At 41.2% G+C, this 20,028-nt stretch overlaps 1 protein-coding gene across 4 annotated transcripts in view; it reads right to left on the bottom strand.

The window, feature by feature from the left end:
- Positions 1-20,028, bottom strand: part of LOC125453351 (sister chromatid cohesion protein PDS5 homolog B) — a 228,211-nt gene that overhangs the window by 104,606 nt on the left and 103,577 nt on the right. For all 4 annotated transcript variants that reach the window (XM_048532792.1, XM_048532796.2, XM_048532793.2 and 1 more), the window contains exon 13: positions 17,818-17,931. In XM_048532792.1, coding sequence (XP_048388749.1) covers positions 17,818-17,931 — 114 coding nt within the window. The remainder of the gene's footprint in view (positions 1-17,817; positions 17,932-20,028) is intronic.

Raw genomic sequence — 20,028 nt, 5'->3', positions numbered from 1 at the left:
CAACTACAAAATCTTTTTCATGTTAAACCTCAAATTTCAGAAACACCAACATGCCTGGGTCCATTTTTCTTAAATTCCAAAGTGATTCTCTCCAATCAATCAGGTTTCTACAGCACTGAAGTGAAGTACCGATACTGACTGTATTCTATGCAGTAATGATCACAATGCAACATCCCTCCTTTGTGCTTCTCAGCTTTCCCCACAGCCTTGGGAGGGGTTAAAGCACAGAATTCACCTCCTCCCCAGTTCCCCCTCCTCCTCCACTGTAGTGAGATTACCCCCATTTCATTTTTTTAAAAATTTACGCATTTGTAACTCAAGCATGCAGCTTTTCTGATTTTACCTCTGGGGGCTGCCAAGGACCTATTCTCAATACCGTGCAAAGTCTCATTGGCAATTCTGCCATTGGCAACGTCATCCAATTAGATGGGATCAGTTTGTGCCTGTACACTGATGAACCCAGCTCTACTTGCCAACCTTTCGACTGTCAGTTGAATTGCTTGTCCAGTCCTGGAAGGGCCACAAGCTCCTCTAATTAAACTTGCAGCTCACTGCAGTCATCACTTTTTGACCCTGCCAATGAGCCACGTCCTCCCCACTAATTCCATTCCTCTTCTCAGCAACTATTTATAATTAAGCAGTTAAAAACTGTGGGCCTCCTTCAATCCCAAATCAACTTTCAAACTCCATATTTTAAAACCTAAAAACATCTTCCATACTATAATCAAAAAATACACCCAATGCTTCAACATTTCTTTAAGCCTCAATCCTATTGGAATTAAAGACAGTAAGGACTGGAGATGCTGGAAGCTTGAGTCAATAAATGTAGAGCTGGAAAAGCACAATAGGCCGACATGTTGACTTACCTGCTCCTTGACCCGTTGTACTTTTTCAGCTCCATGGCCATCGGCACTTAAGCATGCTAATGCTCTAACTGATCTTCATCGAAAAAGCTGCTGTTCAGACACTGTTCTGCACCAAGTCACATGCACCTATGGTTCATTTACTTGCTGATTTACACTCACTGCCCAGTCCCACATTATCTAAAAATTTCAACTGCATATTGAAATTCCTCATGGTACCACAGAATGCTCTTCCATGGTTACCATGAATGTGGCAACTATGTTCAGCTACAGCTCCTGATTTGCTGCGTGGAATCGGTGGACTCACTATGGCGTATCCAACTCGTGCAAATAATTGAGAGCACATGCAGGACGCTTGTCACACAAATAGAGGCTACACAGGCAGAAAAGCATTGTGCTACATCAGGAAGACTAGTAACTGTGGGTAGGCATTGCATGTATCCTCTGTGGCCACTCCCCTCTCAAACAGATACATCGTGATGGATACATTTGTGGGAGGGGAAGGATGGCCTTAGGGGAAAGCAGCAACAGCCAGTTTGTGGCACCATAGTTGGCTCTGCTGCACACCAAGGGAGGAAACACAGAATGGGAACATGTTAGTGACAGAAGACTCAATTCTAAGAGAAACTGACAAGCAGTTCTGCGGCAGCAAACGAGACTCTCAAACAGTATGCTGCATCCATACAGCCAGGATCAGGGATGTCTCTCAGTGACTGCACGGTACTCTGAAATGGGAAGGGTAAAGGCCAGCAGTCACGTTACATGTCAGTACCAGTGACATGGGTAAAATAAAAGTTCCTGCATAGAACAGGTGACTTAGCAGTATGGATCAAATATTGGCTAATTGGAAGATGACGGAGAGTGATGGTTGATGGGAAATGTTCATCCTGGAGTTCAGTTACTAGTGGTGTACCGCAAGGATCTATTTTGGGGCCACTGCTGTTTGTCATTTTTATAAGTGACCTGGATGAGGGCATTGACACCCAGGTTGATAGTGCTGTTAACAAGGCATACAGTGTGTTATGTTTTATTGGTAGACGGATTGAGTTTCAGAACCATGAGGTCATGTTGCAGCTGTACAAAATTCTGGTGCAGCCACACTTGGACTATTGCGTACAGTTCTAGTCACCGCATTATAGGAAGGATGTGGAAGCACTGGAAAGGGTGCAGAGGAGATTTACCAGGATATTGCCTGGTATGGAGGGAAGGGTCTTACAAGGAAAGGCTGAGGGACCTGAGGCTATTTTCTTGAGAGGAAGGTTAAGAGGTGCCCTGATAGAGACATACAAAGATGATCAGTGGATTAGATAGGGTGGACAGTGAAAGCCTTTTTTCACTTGGATGGAGATGGCTAGCACGATGGGACATAGCTTTAAATTGAGGGGTGATAGATATAGGACAGATGTCAAAGGTACGTTCTTTACTCAGAGTAGTAAGGGCGTGGAATGCCCTGCCTGCAACAGTAGTAGACTCACCAACATTAAGGGCACTTAAATAGCCATTGGATAAACATATGGATAATAATGGAACAGTGTAGGTTAGACGGGCTTCAGTTTGGTTTCACAGGTTGGTGCAACATCAAGGGCCGAAGGGCCTGTACTGCGCTGTAGTGTTCTATGTCCTATGTTCTAGAAATTGAGAGAGACAGGCAATAGATTAAGATTACAAAAACCAATCTCCAGATTACTTCCAGTGCCACTAGAGTAGAAGAATATGAAGATAGGTCAGATGAACAAGTGACTGTAAGGATGATGCAGGATAAAGGGTTTAGGATTTTTGCATCATTGGGACACATCCTGGGTTAGGTGGGGCCTGTACAATATGGACAGGTTGGACCTTATCTGGAGAAGGTCCAATATCCTTGCTGGGAGATTTGTTAGTGTTATTGTAGAGGTGTTAAACTTAGCATTGGGATAGGGCACAGTAGATGTTAAGTTGGAAACAAAGTCCAACCAATAACAGAAGGAATACTAGAATGGCCCAGTAGGCAAAGACGACATGGCAGGATAAGGCTCAGAGATCCAGAAAACCAAATTGTAATTATTTTAATACAAAGGAGTTGTACTTCTAGGGTGGATGAACTTAACAGCATTATCAGCCGTTGGGAACACAATATTGTTGCAATCACCGAAATATGGTTCAAAGGATGGACGGGACTGGTAGCTCAACATTCCGGTGTGCAGAATTAAGAGGTGTGGACATTGCATTATTGAGAAAGGAGATCATCACTACAGTAATGAGGGAGGATATCATTGGGCTCTTCAAATGAAGGCATCGCAGTAGAGCTTATAGTTAAAGAAAAAGGGGCCACTACATTGCTGGGATTGTACTACAAGTTTCCCAACAGTCAGATACTAGAGGAGCAGATGCGTAGACAAATCACAAAGTGAGAGATAAACAGGGTCTATAGTTGGACGGGATTTCAATTTTGCTAACGTTAACTAGGATTGCCTTGATGTGAAAAGATTAGACAGGTGGAATTTTTGAAATTGCATCCAAGAGAGCTTTTTGAGCCACTATGTCAATAGCCCTGCTAGACACAGGGCAGTGCTAGATCTAATCCTAAGGAATGAAGCTCGTCATAATGGGTGGAGAGTTGGTGAATTACAATTAATGGGGAGAACGACTATATCATTCTAAGGTTCAAAATCATTATGGAAAGGGATTAGGATAGTTTCCAAGTTACATGTCCAAACTGGGAGAAGGCCAATTTTAATAACATCAGACAGAATCTGGCAAATGTAAATTGGCAGCAGTTACATTGAATTAAGTCTAGATTGAAAAGTGGGTGTCTTTTGTAAGTAGTATAGTGAGAATTCAGAGCCAGCAATATCCCGTAAGAATGAAGGGCAAAGGCAGCAAGTCCAGGGAACCCTGGATTCAAGAGATATTGTGAATTTGATAAAGACAAAGAAAGCATACATCAGGTACAGTACATTAAAAACAGGGGAGGCCCATCAAAAGTTGACAGAAGGGATTGCCTACAAAATGAAATTAGGAAGGCAAAAGATCAAGGAAATCCCAAGGATTTGTAAATAGTATAAAAAAAGAGTAAAAGGATCACCGGGGAAAGAGCAGGAACTATGAGATACCAAGGAGCAACATATGCATACAGCCCGGAGAAGGGGTAGGACCTAAACAAATACTTCTCAAGCATACTGTTATAAATTGGAGGCCGGCCCCATCGCTGATAACTAAAACTGAAACACCCAGCAAGGCTGGTTTCTCCTTATAATCTGCTAAAATAAGGGTGAAAAGTGGCATAACCTGCCTCTCACCCCCCCAATCTGTTATACTGGAGTGATTAAAATGAAATAAACTTCCAACACTCACTATAAATCAACAAATAACAATTTATCTAACTCAAACTGTGAACAGATTAACTGAACTATTAACAAACCAAACAATTCCCCTCGAATGGCTAACTATTCCCAAATAAAACAAAATTCCAATGGTATGCTGTTCTTATAAATATAAAGTGTCACTCATATAAACTAAAATTTTTTTAAAAAATTAGAAGTTTATCCCTGAAAATTACAGCCAGGGTATGTCTTCCGGACCTGTGCTTTCTCTGTGGAACTTTAGTCAGGAATACATTCTTCTTGAAATTCAAGTGAGGAGTATTAGCTAAGAGTGCCACGGTACCTTCATTTAGATGATGCTTTGTCCAAGAGCTGAGAGAGAGCGGACCTCTTATAAACCCTACTATCTGATATGTTTCTCAGAGAAGGACATTGTAGCCGGGGGTTTCAGTTGGGAACAGAAGAGTGCACAATGTATTAAGATTAATAAGGAATAATTTTGTTTTTTTTAAATTTAGAAAAAGATCAAAGTTGCATAAATCTCCAGGGCCTGATGAGATATATTCCAGTTTGCATTGAGGCAAGGGAGGAGACTGCCAGGGCCCTGGGCAGATCTATTCAGTACCTCACTAGCCACAGGTGGTGAAGTGCATAGCTTCTGTGGTTCCTTTGTTTAAAACGGCAGAAGGGAAAGGCCAGGCAATTGCAGACCAGTTAGTCTGATGTCAAGGAGAGAAGTTGTTGGAAAAAATTCTGAGGGACAACATTACTCAACATGTGAAAAGGCAGGTTTTGATTAAAGTTAGTCAGCATGGATTTGTTAAAGGGAGGTCCTATGTGACAAGCTAATGGAAGTTTTTGAAAACGTGATGAAATATATTGATGAACGTAGTGCAGTGGTTTTGTTTTACACAGATGTCTGTAAGGCCTTTAGCAAAGTCCCAAATGGAAGTAAAGCTAGAGTCAAATGTTCAAAAACAAACAAAAACACACAAACACTTTTTGGTCCAGCCAGTCCATGCTGAACATAATGCCAAACTAAAATAGTCCCCCTGCCTGCTCTGGCCCATCCATCCAAATGTCTTTTAAACACTAATTGTACATGCATCCACCACCTTCCTCAAGAAGTTCATTTCACAACATGAGCCATCCTCTGTGTTTTTTTAAAAAAGCCTCATGCTTTCTTTTTAAATCCCTCTCCTCTCCCCTTGAGAATGTGTCCCCTTGTCTTGAAATTTCCCATCAGAGCAAATAAACAACTATCATCCACACTATCTATACCTCTCTATTTTATAAATTAGTTTCAGGTCACCTCTCAACCTCCAATGCGCTAGTTAAAATAAATCGCAGTCTACCCAGCCCTTCTTTGTAATTCAACCCTTCCTTACCCAACAACGTCCCGGTAAATCTCTTCTGAACCCTGTCTGGCTGATTTAATATCCTTCCATAACTGGCTGACCAGAACAGGACACAGTATTCCAGAAGAGGCCTCACCAATGTCATGTACAACCTCAACATGACTTTCCAAATCCTGTATTCAAAGGACTGAGCAATGAGGGTAAGCACGTCAAATGCCTTTTAGCCACCCTGTCGATGTGTGGTGCAATCTTCAAAGAATTATGTATCTGCACCCCTAGGCTCCTCTGTTCTACAACACTTCTCAAGGCCCCACCATTAATTGTATAAGCCCCACCCCTCGTTTGTTGCACTAAAATGCAACACCTTGTATTTATCCAGATTGAAGTCCATCTGCCATTTTTCAGCCCATTAACTCATTTGGTCAAAATCCCACTGTAATTTTAGAAAACCTTCATCACTGTCGACTGTGCCACCAATCTTGGTGTCTACCACAAACTTACTAACCGTGCCTTCTATATTTTCATCCAAATCATTTTTATCAATGACAAACAAAAGAGGACCCAGAACCAATCCCTGTGGAACAGTGCTGATCACAGGCCCCAGTCCGAAAAACAGCCCTCCAGCATTATTCTTTTCTCCTTCTGTTAAGCCAATTGTATATCCAAACGTCACACTCACCCTGAATCCTGTGTGACCTAACTGTGTTAGTTATTCTACCACGCGGAGTCTTATCAAAGGCTTTACTAAAATCCAAGTAAAATTTGCATAACCTGTTCAAAAGTCAATCAAGTTTGAGACAATTTTCCTTGCATAAAACCATCCCTCATCAGTCCCTGCCTCTCAATGTCCATAAACCCTCTTATAATCACCTCCAACAACCCAAGGGTAGCCTGGGGTGGTGAGTGGGACTGAAAAGTGACATTACAGGAAGGCTGTGATTTGATTGACTAAATAGGGAATCTGCTAAATTTGAATCTGTGTTAAAGTGAATCTATTAAATGGCTGATATTATTGCATCTTGAACGCAAGTTTTAAGAGATATTAAAAAAAGTTAAATTGAAATAAACCAAATTAAAAACTAGTTAAATAAAGGATGGAGGGTCAGGAGATGTGTTATTCCTACATGACGTGGGAGCTAGTAGGCCCCCAAAGAGGTTCCCACTGGACCACATTTGTTGTAAATGTTGGCTGCTCAAAAAACTCTGGTTCAGGGCTGGTGAGCTAGAATCTGATCTTCAAACATTGTAACATAATCAGGGAGGGGGAAGAGCGCTACCTTGATGCTATGTTTCAGAAAACAGTCACACCCCTTAAACGGACTACCGTGAATTTAGCCAGTGGTCAGGGATAGGAAGGCATGGCTGAGAGAATGAGGCAGGTACAAGGATCCAGGTGGTAGAGTTACACGAGTCTGAACCCTTGTCCAACAGGTTCAAGAGTCTTGCTCCCTGTGGGGTTGGGAATGGTGACTACAGGAAGCATGAGTCAACTGACCATAGCACCATGGTGCAGAGTGCCATTCACGTTGGAGACAGAAGAGAAATGTAGTTGTAACTGGGGATAATTTAGTTAGGGGTATAGAGACGGTCCTCTGTGACCAGGATCGAGAGTCCCAAAGGTTATGTTGCCTACCTGGTGCTCAGGTTCAGGATAGCTCATCTGGCTACACAGTAACTTGGAGTGGGAGGGTAAAGATCCAGTTGTCGTGGTCCACGTAGGTATGAATGACAGATAAAACCAGACCAGAGGTTTCGCTAAGGGAGTATGAACAGCTAGCAGCTAAATTAAAAAGCAGCACCAAAAAAGGTAATTACTAGCTGAGCCACAAGCTAATTGGCATAGGATCATAAGATTATGCAGGTAAACACATGGCTTAAAAGACTGTCATGGAATAAATGGGTTTGAATTCATGGGGCATTGGCACCAGTACTGGGAAAGATAGGACCTGCTCAGATGGTACAGTCTTCATCTGAATTGTGCTGAAACTAGAGTCCTAGTGAATTGCATAGCTAGGGCTGCAAGCAGGCTTTAAAATAATTGCAGGGGGAGGGACGGAGGGGGTGTAGATTAGAAATTCCAAATTAAAAGGAGGAAGTCAGAGCGCAGGTTAGTGATGTGGCAGATGGATACCAGACAATAAAAAAAAAGGGACAGAACAGCTGAATGGCTTTATTCACCAAGGAATAATAAAAAGGTAAGGAAATTTAAACAAATTTAAAAGATTTGTATCTAAATGGATGAAGCATTTAAAAGCAAAACTAAATGAGTTAATGGCACTAAAAAACAAAAAAAGTTACAATTTGGTCGCAATTACTGAGACATGGTTTCAGAACTGAATATCCAAGAGCACTCAGTATTTTGCAAAGATTGACTGAAAGGCAAATGAGATGGTGTAGTTTTTGCTGGTGAAGGAAGGGATCAGTGTTGTAATGAGAAATAACACATGCACAGGAGATCAAGATGTGGATAGAAATAAGAAATAGCAAAAGGGAAGTAGTACTTGGTACAGTTTTGTACGAGTCCCCAAACAACAGTTCCGCTGCAGGGCGCAGTATAAACCAGGAAGTATCACAGGCTTGCAAGAAAGGTACGACAACAATCATTGGTGATGTTTACATGCATATGGATTGGAAAAAATCAAACTGTCAAAGCTAGCCTGGAGGCAGAGTTCACTGAATGTCTTAAAGATTGTTTCTTGGAACGGTATGTTGTGGAACCAACCAGGGAGCAGGCTACTCTAGATTTGGTATTGAGTAAATGGAGATATTAATTGATGACATCATAGTTAAGGATTCCCAGAGAGTAGTGACTATTGTACGAGTGAATTCAAAATTCCGTTTGAGACTCCACTTTCTCATCCCCAAAGCAGTGTTCTGCAATTTAACATAGGAAATTACAAGGCAGGTGGTCAGATTTGGCCCAAGCAGATTGGCAAGGAAGCATAAAAAAGGTAAGACAGTGGAAGTTGTTCCAGTAATTACTCAATTCCTCGTAACTAAAATATATCCCAGTGAGGAAGAAAGGTGGGAGGAGGGGGTTTTAAAAAAACTCCATGGCTAAACACAGAGGTCAAGGACAATTTTGAAGAAAAATCAAAAACTAAGGCATACCACATTGCAAAGGCCAGTGGCAGGCTGGAGGATTGGGAAACTTCGAAACATAAACAAAGGGATACTAAAAAATTAATTTAAAAAAGATAAACTGTGAAAAGACAAGTAGATTAAAATGTCAAAAAGGATAGCTAAAGCTTCCATGGGTATATAAAAAGGAAGACAGTTGCTACAGCAAATGTTGGCCACTTAGAAGATGAAACCAGAGAGAGTTAAAAGTGGGGAGCACTGAAATAGCAGAGATGTTAAATCAATACTTTGCCTCACTTTTCACTGGAGAACAATAGTGCCCATTCCTATTGAAATGGGCAAGTTAGAGGCAACAGAAAGGGCAGAGCTTAAAACAGTCATCAATAGGGAAACCATACTCAAACTATAAGGATCGAGGGTAGACAAGGCCCCCAGGTCTGACGGCCTACAGCCTGTGGTATTAAAAGGAAGCGGCAGCAGAGACCAAGGATCCACTGATTACAATATTCCAAAAAATCCCTGGACATGGGAAAAGATTCCACTGGATTGGGGAGAATGCCAATATAATGTCCCATTCAAAAAGGGAGGCAGGCAATTTTTGGGAAATTACCAAATAGTTAGTTGAACATCTCTTGTGGGCGAGAAGTGTTAAAAAAAAAAAATCAATCAGGAGGCAATAGCTGGACAGGTGGAAAGTCAAAATACTAACTATCACAGTCAGCATGGTTTTGTGAAGGGCAAATCATGTTTGACTATTCTGAGAGAGTTCTTCGAAGATGTAACTGGCAAAGTGGATAATAGGGATCCTGAAGATGCAATATATATATGGGCTGAAAGAAAGCATTTGATAAAAGGTGCTGCACAAAAGGTTAAATGATCCGACTGAGTGAATATGGGATTGAGGTAATTTATAAGCTTCGATAGATGACTGGCTGATGGACAGACATCCGAATTCGGATAAGTGGGTTTTTTCCTGGATGGCAAGCAGCAACTAGTGGGATGCCACAAGAGTTCAGTCCTCAGGCCCCAGCTACTTACAATCTACATTAACAGCTTGGATACAGCGGTACAAGGCTCAGTAACCAAAATTTGTGGATGGCACAAAAATAGGTAGGATGGTAAACAAGCAATGAGGAAATAACAATCTTACCAATGGATACAGATAGGTTAGGCAAGTGGCCAAAATGTGACAGATGGAATTTAACATGGATAAGTTCCAGGTCATGCAGTTAGGTCAGAAAGATGGGAAAGTGACCAACTATCTGAAGGGGAGACTTTAGGGTACCCCGATGCAAAGGGATCTGGGTATCTTTGTTCATGAGTCACCAAAAACTAGCATGCAGGTACAGCAGATAAAGGCGGCAAATGGAACGGTGGCTTTTATAGCTAAAGGAATAGAATATAAAAATGGTAAGGAACTATTGTTGCAACTATACAACGCATTGGTCAAACCACACTTGGAGTACTGTGCAGAGTTCTGGTCCCTTTGTTTGAATAAGGATGTGATGGCATTGGAGATTCACTAGATCGATCCCAGAGATGAGGGGTTTGTTGGACAAAGAAAGATTGAACAGTTTAGGCCCATACACTCTGGAATTCAGGAGAATGAGGGAAGACCAAATTGAGGTACTCAACATGATAAAACGTATAGGTAAAAATCAGATGTGGGACCAATGCTCCCTTTTATGGGGCACTCTAGGATAAGAGGTCAGTCTTAGGTTGATCGGTAGCAAATCTAAAATAGAATGAAGGAGAAAGTAATTCTCCCGAAGGGCTGTGAATCCATGGAATTTGCTACATCAAAGTGTGGTGGGTGCTGGGACAGTGAGTAAATTTAAGGAGTTAGACAGATTTTTAAATTGGTAATGGATTGAGTAGTTAGGAGAAGGTGAAAAAAAAAATGCGGGTGAGGAGCATATCAGCAATGATCGAATGGCAGAGTAGACTTGATGGGCTGAATGGCCCGATTCTACCCCTATTTCTAATGAATTTGCCCACAACCAAAGTTAGGCTCACCAGGTCTACAGTCCCCTGGTTTCTCCTTACTGCCTATCTTTAACAAAGGTGCAACATTGGCCACCCTCCAGCCATCAGGAACCTCACCCATGGTTATTGATGCAAATATTTCTGCAAGGGGTCTTGTAATTTCCACCTTTATTCCTCACAACGTTGTGGGATACGTTAGATCAGGTGCCAGAGATTTATTCACCTTTTGCATTCTCTGAGACCTTCCGAACTTCCACTTCTGCAACGTGAACTGTTCTTAAAACATCAAAGTTTATTTCCCTGCATTCTCTAGACACCTTTTCTTTCTCCCCAGTAAAAACTGACACAAAGATATTCATTTAGTATCTCTCCCATCTCCTGGAGTTCCAAACACAACCTCCTTGATCTTCAAGAGGCCCAAACCCTTCTCTAGTTATGTTCTTGCTCTTAAATGTATTTGTAGAATCTCTGTGGTTTATCCTTAACCTTGCGTGCCAATGCTGTCTCATATCCCCTCTTTGCCTTCCTGATTTCTCTCTCAAATCAATATATAGCATGTAAAGGGATTCTCTAAAAATTCAGTTGAACCAAGGTGTCTATATCTAAAAATAAGATTCTCTTTCATTCTTGACTGGAGCCTCAATATCTTTTGATCATCCATTCTTCCTTAATCTTACCAGCCCTACCTTTCACTTGAAAGTTGTTGTCTCAAACCGTTAGAATTTGCCTAACTGAAGTTAAAAACTAAATTCTACGGAAGGCTTATCCTTTTCCATAGCCATTTGAAGCTGATAGAATTATGATCGCCAGACCCAAAGCGTTCCCCCATTTTTACTTCAGTCACCTGCCCTGCCTTATTGCCCAAAAAGGGTGGTCTTATTAGGAGCCCATGGTATACAAGCTAAGTTGGTAAACCTAATCCAAAATTGGCTTACAAAACAGTGAAATGACTCCACAGGGCCCATCGTTAAGTCACCCATTATTTACACAGGCAAAGTCCTTGACGGTATTCCAGTTCCCTCAGAGCCAGCTCCCAGTGAACAGAACCTCTAACATTCCTGTTTTTATCTGACAGCCAGGGCCCTCTGCTGGGCCAGATTAACAGCCCCAACCAGCAAAGTCATTCTGTGGTCCATGTTTCTGACCTGGTTACAATTACTACCTTCTCTCTTCCTCCCTCTGACCCTGGGTGAGGATTCCCTAATGCTCCTTCTGACGTTTTAGAGCTGGGTCAGGTTCCTCCGACTCGGCCTCAGATAAGGGTAACACACAGTAACTTGCTTCTTGAGCCCAAAGAGTTTTGGAAAAAATTCATTCATTCTCTTCAAGTGGCAAGGTCGTCAAGGCAGCAACATCTACAGTTTTCATTTCAGATTCAAAGATCTCTTCAACACTTGATTGAAAAAGGGACAACCCACAGGTTCCGCCAGCCTTTTTAAATGTTCCAAAGAGCTGGGCACATTTTGCTCCCATTCCATCTACAAGTTTGCAGCTTTCATGTCGTTCGCATGCTTGCTCAGGAACGTCGCATCTGCCCAAACCTCCTGCATTTTTGATGAACGAATTCAGTGCACATCTATTCACTTTAAGTCAGAATCCACAGTGACTAAGAACATTAAGCCCATAAAAGGATCTGCATAATCAACATGTCACCGAGTCCAGCGTTCACCCAACTGTTCCCACACATGTGGGGGAACTGCTGGTGGTAATTTTTCTCCTTTTTAGCGCTCCAGGCACTGCCCCAACAACCCAGCTATGTCAACATCCAATTGGGCCATCTGACATAAACCTCTCATCGACATCTTCGTTTTGGAAGCCACTGGATGACCCTGGTAATGTTCTGTCAACATGAGGTAGTGTGATCTTTGCTCAGGACAATCACTCTTGTGCTCCATTGCAAGTTCCCATCCTCTACTGTGATCTGGTCTCTCCATGTCCAAAAAAGGTTTTAATTCTGCTTGTGACAGCCCTCTGGATTTTTTTTCTTATACCCCCCACCCCGCCACTACCACTTCACAGCAGTAGTATGGCCCTTTTGTGTCTCCCATCACAAGATGTTTCAGTTTTGCCGCAACCGCAACCAGAATTTTCTATGTCCAAAGTCTGATATTGCCAGCTGTGTTCAGCAAATTTAAAACCACTACGGGTTCTTCCAGTGGCAGTATCACTGGAAAAAAATTGCACAGGCTGATGTTATCACAAGTGGCCACCTTGTATATAGGTACAAACTCTTATGGGTATTAATTGTAGCATTAATCTGGAACACTCAAACTACCATTACAAATACACATGGCTCTCATCCAGCTTCATCAAGGACAGCAGCCCCGCCACCCTCCTCCCAGCTTTCTGTACCAATTCTGTAAGGGATTGGGAATTTATTCAGCTGCAAGAAGCAATTTACCATTTGTTTAAAACTCCCACAAAGGCTAGCTGACTCGTCAGGCTTCAACTGGTATGACGGGTGCTACCCATTCTGCAAACTGGACATGTGTGATAATTCCTTCGCTTTCCAGCTTTCTATTTCAGTCTCTACTTTGGCTGTAAGGCAAATGGCACTGGGGAAGCCTTGCAGGATCGTGGAATTACTTCCTGGTCAATATGCAAGATGGTTTTGGATCCCTCGCTAGATGCCAGAACATCCTGAAAATTTCCAAATATTTAATGAGGTCTTCACTCAGGCAGCCATTTTCCAACTCAAAGACGTTAAGCCACTTTAGGTGAATCTTTCCTCAACACATTTTGCCTCATCAAGCTCGGGCCCAAGGCAGCAATCAATGGTAACTAAAGCAGCTGCTTCTCACAAGAGACCAGCAACAAAACTGTATCCTTATTCTGTAACAGTTCCTCGGCATAGGTTCTCAGTCCAGCCAAGGCGTTGTGCAAACTTAAGGGTTGGAGTTCAGGAGTGAATTTTGGCAAAGATTGATTCTGCCATCGCTGAAACAGCCACACAGGTATCAACCTCCATTAGAACCAGGTTACCAATTAGCCAGATGTTTATTTTGAATTCTGATTTGGAAGTTACTAATCAATTTAACAGTTCCAAAGCAAATGCACTCTCTTAGATCGCAGTTAATGAGTTCTCTTACTGAATTGAGCTCTAGTGGGACTCTTTTGCCATCTCAAGTCTGCACACCAGTACTAACAGCAAAGGCTTGCTGGCCCGCATCATGGCGGCTGAGGCCGAGCTTTGTTTTGGGGTTTTTCTGTGAGCTGACCTCGAGCGCTTCCTTCAGGATATGTCCTGAGTAAGGCTATGCAATTCTCTTTGCTCAAGTGGTGTTCCCCAAGCTCAGTTGGGCTGGTCAGCGTGCCTATTTAAATCTGAACACCCTGCAACTCTCATACTCCACTTGCTGTATTTTCCAATGATAAAATAAGTTGGAATGCCTGTTTGAAGTTCAATTGGACTTCAACTAGTTGCCTTTGCATGGTTACATCATTAATGCCTCATACCATTTGATCCCTCAGCATCTCATTAAGAGTTAAAACTGTTACATGCCTCTGCCAGTCATCCTAATCTAGTCAAAAATCCTAATACAGATTCCCCTGGTTCTCAAATCGCTCAGTAAAGACAATAGCAACTCTAATTCTGAGTCAGCTTGGGGTCACAATATTCCTTAACCAAATCCATCAACTCGTTATAATATCTGCTACCTCAGGGCAAGTTCAGCTCCTAATGATGAAAAAAAAACTGCAGGTCCACAAGCTGTCAAGAGAATTATTCACTGCCTTTCACCTGCCCCAATATCATCTGCCAAAAAAAAACAAACAAACATTCTTTCCACATACTGGGTCCAGTCTTCGATGGTATAGTGGAACAAGTTAGTTTGCCAAATAACGACGTCAAAAAATGTTTACCCCAACTTGAAGACAACTGTCATAAACTGATTTCATCAATAGCATGCTTTGCTCTAGTCAGTCACCAATGAAAACAACTCCAGAGACCTGTATCCCATCACTAAGTCACCCTTCATTTATACATGCAAAGTCCTTGAAAGGATGTCCGACACTCCAGCTCTGATCGGTCAACTAGGGCTTCCTGAGTGGATCAGATTAACAGAACATGATCTTCCCCGATAGGGTCTATGTGGTCCACCTGGCTGACCTTGTTACAATCACTACAAACAGGAGACAAAAAGTGTGATGGAAGCTTGTTTTTATGATTGGAAACCTGTGGCCATCCATCTATCACAGGGATCAGTATGGTTTATTATTAACAACTCAGCTGCAGATGAGCAATGTAGAATTAGTAAGTTTGCAGCTCTCACAAAAGTTGGTGGTGTTCTTCCTGATGAGGCATCAGAATCCCTACAGTGTGGAAACAGGCCCTTCAGCCCAACACAACCACATGGACCCTTAGAGCATCCCAGCCAGACCCATCCTCCTATAACCCACTTCATCTACACTTCTCTGAACACTACAGGGCAATTCAGCATTGCCAATCCATTTAGCCTGCACACAGACCCACATCCCCATGGTGGAATTGTGAGATCTCCCAACAGACAGTCGCCCAAGGGTGGAATCAAACCCAGGTCGCTGGTCCTGTGAGACAGCAGTGCTAACCACTGAGCCACCGTGCTGCCCTTAAGTTGAACTCGGGCTGCAGTCTGATATTGATCAGGTAGTAAATTGTGTGGAGAGATGGGACGTAATTTTATTCTGAGAGAGGTGGCACATTTTGGGGAGGACCAATAAGGGATGGAAATAAACAAAGGATGGTAGGTCCCTAATGAGCACTGAGAGACAAAGGGATGTTGGTATACAACTCCACAGATTCCTGAAAGTGTCAATACAGGTAGCCATACAAGATGTTTGCCTTAATTAGCCAGGGTATAGAAAACAGGAGCATGATGATGAATATTTAAACATTCATTAAGCCACAGATATAATACTGTGTGCAGTTCTGGTCACCACAATAATCAGAAAGATGGGACTGCACTGGAGATGGTACAGAAGAGATTCACCAGGATGCTGCCCTCTCAGTTAAGAGGATAGACTAGATAGCCTGGGTTTGTTTTCTTTGGAGTAGAAGAGGCAGTTTTGTTTTGTGGGGGAGGTACCTGATTGAGGTATACAAAATTATGGAAGATATAGACAAGGCAAATTGGGAGATTCTTTTCTCTCATAAGGCACATCTACTAAGAGTGAACAGCGTAAGTTTAAAGTGGAGTAAATGGCTTAGAATATGGAATGTGGTGTCGGAGAGATTGTATTCTCAATTTTGAATATGCATCTGCTGAACACTTAAAATGGCAAGTCATAGTACACTATAGACCAAGTACAGGTAAGTCAGGGAAATTAGTGCAGTTGGTGTTTGTTGGTCAGCAGAGTAAGCTGAAGGGCCCATTTCTATGTGCTATGACTCACACTCCTCCATTTGCTCAGTTTCTTTCCATTTCAGCCTCATGGCCATTCAGTAGTTGATTTATCAGATGTGCCTTCAGCTCTTTAGATCCTGAGCTTTGGACCGCCTTTCTTGAAACACTGCTTTAAAACCCTCGATAAATCGCTGACTCTCTCTCTAAATCAAATTTTCAGTTGTTTATTCCCATTAGAAATAATAGAAGTAAATCAACTGCTTGGGAGAAACAAACAACTGGTCAGTTGACAAGTGGTACTTATTCCACGATCACAGCCCATCTGCTGGTGCCAAGTTAATACTGCCACCTGTAGCTTCATCTTGCAGGACAACTGCTTTCATGGCATGTTGTACTTGTGTTGTGGCATCCTCATACAACTACAAATGCAGCTCATCACCAACACCAATAATTACAGTTGTAGTAATACAACCTTTATGCAACTACACTCTCATCCAAAATCACTTTGCAGTTGCACAATGAACTATTGCATTGCTTTTGTAAACAAGTTATTATACTTAAATAGTTATGCAAAATGTGCATATTACTGAAAGCAAGAAGTTTAGAAAGTAGGTACAGCATACAGCATTTTGTTTTTTCCAAGTAGCAATTGCAAGTTAAGAACAACCTCTGCTTCAGATGATGCTGAATCATTGTGTAATACAGAGGGTTGAATTTTAGAAACTGTAACTTTGGAGAAACATGAGGGCCTCAGGAGGACACAAAAGGGATTTATGACAAATGGTTCAAGGCACGAGGACTTTAGCTGGTTTGAGGAGTTAATTTTTCCTTGAGCAGAGAAGTGTGACAAAAGACCTGATAGAGGTGTTCAAAATTATGAGAAAAATCAAGAATGAACAGATTGAGAACACAGGTCTCATTAGTTTTTAGTCCTTGCAGCACAGGAAACAAATTTAAAGTGACTACTAAAGAAAAAAAAACCCTCAAAAAGACAACATGAGCAGAGAAAACACAGCAAGTGGTGAGGTTCTGGAATGCACTGCCTGCAGGTTCAGTCATGGCTTTCATAATTAAATGAAAGGGGATTAGGTAAGTACACAATTCAGGAAACATTTGCAGAAGTGATGGGAAAAAGGGCAGGGGAAAAGGATTACAGAAGTGTCTTGGCATAGGCCTAGCAGTGGTTGGAGTAGTTTCTATGCTGTTATCATTCAACAATTACTGAAAAATGAAGGTTCTGGCATTCAAACTGTAGTTCAGGTGCTAATTTTATCTTCATGTGTACCCACTTCTCCCCCAGCACCTTGCCAGCAAGCCAGTTCAAGAAAGAACATGCCAAAAATTCATTTCACTGTAAAACAGCTTTTAGTATATTAAAACAAAATGACCAAGGTAGGCACAGAGGATCACATGCTGAAATTAATTTCATATTATGTGCTAACTACCTGGAAGAAGGGAATCAACATAAACTTAGTTTCTTTTCTGACTGGATATAAATCCAATTCCCACAGGTCATATGTTCCAAAGTTGTGACAATTTGGATTATTAGTTTTGATTATGTAATGTCAAGAGGTGATCGCAAATGCATTTCAAGCAAGATCACATCCAAAAGATTTCAATAACCAATGATAAATACAAACAAACATGAATCAAACAGCTCTGCATTGCTTTTCTGGTGTTGCTACACTAAGCTAAGCTTTTTTAAATAAATGCTAAACAAAATCATGCTGCAAGCACTATAGCAAATCAGTATTACACAAAGCACACACAGCCACATGAAAAATAAGAGATGTGTTGTGTTAAAAGCCAATACAAGTTGAGGTGATAGCAGTGAAGGACTTCTGCATATGTAAAGAAAGCTAGATTTATATAGATGGCATACAATTTTTAAAAAATTGAAACATACTTTACAGCATTTGTGTCGAGGGTTGCATAAAGGTAATACAAACACTTCATCCTTTCTGAAGTCTCCAAATTGTGAGGCACCATGTACTGTGCAAATATCCGTTCAACAAGTAACCTGTTGAGTAAACCCAAAGAACTTAATGCTCCCTTGGAATACCGACCAAAGTCCTCATTCAAATGTGGATTAAAAAGTAAGTTAACATTTTCACAACAATAATTACTTTTAAGTTCAGTCATTTAACAACAAAACACCTATTGGCTCGTGGATGTTTTAAAACTCAAAATAAAAATTGTCACTTCATGACTTCATCTATGAGAAGATTTTGTTACACTACTTTTCAAGATGGTTTACTTTAGTTGATCAGTGGCACACATGGCACTCCAAGTCATTTAACATGAAACTAATCAAATAAACATAGAAGCATTTTGATTGAATAGTGTATGTAGATTTACATTTAAAAGAAAAGTGAAGCAAATTTAATTACTATTTCAAAACACAGCATGGTGATCATTTTAATTTTCATCCTTGTAGCATTGCAGTTTATATTTTTCTTTCAATTATTAGTGATCTACACAAGGCATCAGCTTCAGGTAAAATTAAGGGAAACTTTCCAAATGGCAGACCTCAAAACCTCACAATAAGCTGATTATATTCAGGGGCTATTTTGATTATACAGTACACTAAAGCTTCGATTACCAACTACTATCAAGACAAGAAGTTCCCATTTTCATCTGTACACATGTCTAGAAGTTCAAGAAACTGGTAAACCTAGGCAAACAATTACAGTATCATGTTAAATTTTGGATTATGCATTTTCAATGTAAAAATCCATTCCCAAACCCAAAGGATTAGGTTAGAACATAGAAGAGTACAGCATGGTACAGGCCCTTCGGCCCATGTTGTGGTGCCGTGGAATAATCCTAATCCAAAAATAGAATAACCTAACCTACATTCCCCTCAATTCACTGCTGTCCACGTGCATGTCCAGCAGTAGGTTAACCTACTTTATTTTCAGAATATAATATTTTCAATTAAAAAAACATTGAAAGTTGAGGCAGTAGTGTGGAGCTGGAGGAACACAGCAGGCCAGGCAGCACCAAAGGAGCAGGACCCTTTTCAGAAAAACAGCCCCTGACTCCAGCATCTGCAGTTCTTGCTGCATCCATTACATTAAAAGTCATCTGCTTTGCTTCAGAATATAAAAGTAACTGTAAATACAAGCATAATGCAAGATTTTCACTGCAACCTTAACTCATATCAAAAGCAAGGTGCACAATTTGTTACAATGAAAGTGTTGCACAGTACTTTAGAGATACCATAAAATGAAATCATGGCAAAATAAAGCTACAAAATTAAAAAGGACAATAAAAAGCCTGACTGATCAGATGGGTTTCAAGCAAGCAGAAGTAGTGTCATTTCAGGAAGATTCACAGACAGACAGACAATCAAAACCAAAACCCTTGAATGGGATGTGCTGAGTTCCTGTTTACATACATTTTAAACAATTATTTCATACTTGAATAAAAGTCATTTCACAATTTACATCTTTTACATTCACTTCATGATATCCTTTTCTTTTCTCGTTCAGCCATGAACCAAGATTTTCATTGGAGTGTATTTACAAAAAAACAGAAGTTGAATTTCGACTCTGAAGGCAAATATTGTACATTTAACTTGTTCAGTAACAGATAGTTTTGTTGTTAAAGTGACAAGAGTTAAATATGGCTCAAATGTATGTGTCTCATCCTATGTGAAGTTTGTGTCTTCACTTTTCCTACATTTGCATGGTCAGGAAAACACTGCTGACAAAGTTCAGGGATGGCAAGACCAGCCTTACGAAATTCAGAAACAAATGGGATATAGCTGAATAAAGATAAATGCAGAAGTGACAGTAAACTGTCTTCAGGAAGATGATATGCAGTCTGAAATTGAGTTGACAGTTCAACAGGATGACAGTCGTGAATGGTCTGCTTCAGTCGAAGAAAATGACTGGGGCGTGTTGAAGGCCAGCCAGTGCTGATGGCTTAGATTCCCTACCGTGTGGAAACAAGCCCTTCAGCCCAACAAGTCACACCGCCCCTTGAAGCATCCCACCTAGGCCTATCCCCGGCTATTACCCACACACCCCTGAACACTATGGGCAATTTAGCATGGCTGATCCACCTCGCCTGCACATCTTTGGACTGTGGGAGGAAACAGAGCAGCTAAAGG

Source organism: Stegostoma tigrinum, chromosome 6 (assembly GCF_030684315.1).
Source record: "Stegostoma tigrinum isolate sSteTig4 chromosome 6, sSteTig4.hap1, whole genome shotgun sequence".
Taxonomy (NCBI): domain Eukaryota; kingdom Metazoa; phylum Chordata; class Chondrichthyes; order Orectolobiformes; family Stegostomatidae; genus Stegostoma; species Stegostoma tigrinum.
Note: the sequence above shows the minus strand (reverse complement) of the source record. Positions and strands in the feature narration are given on the sequence as shown.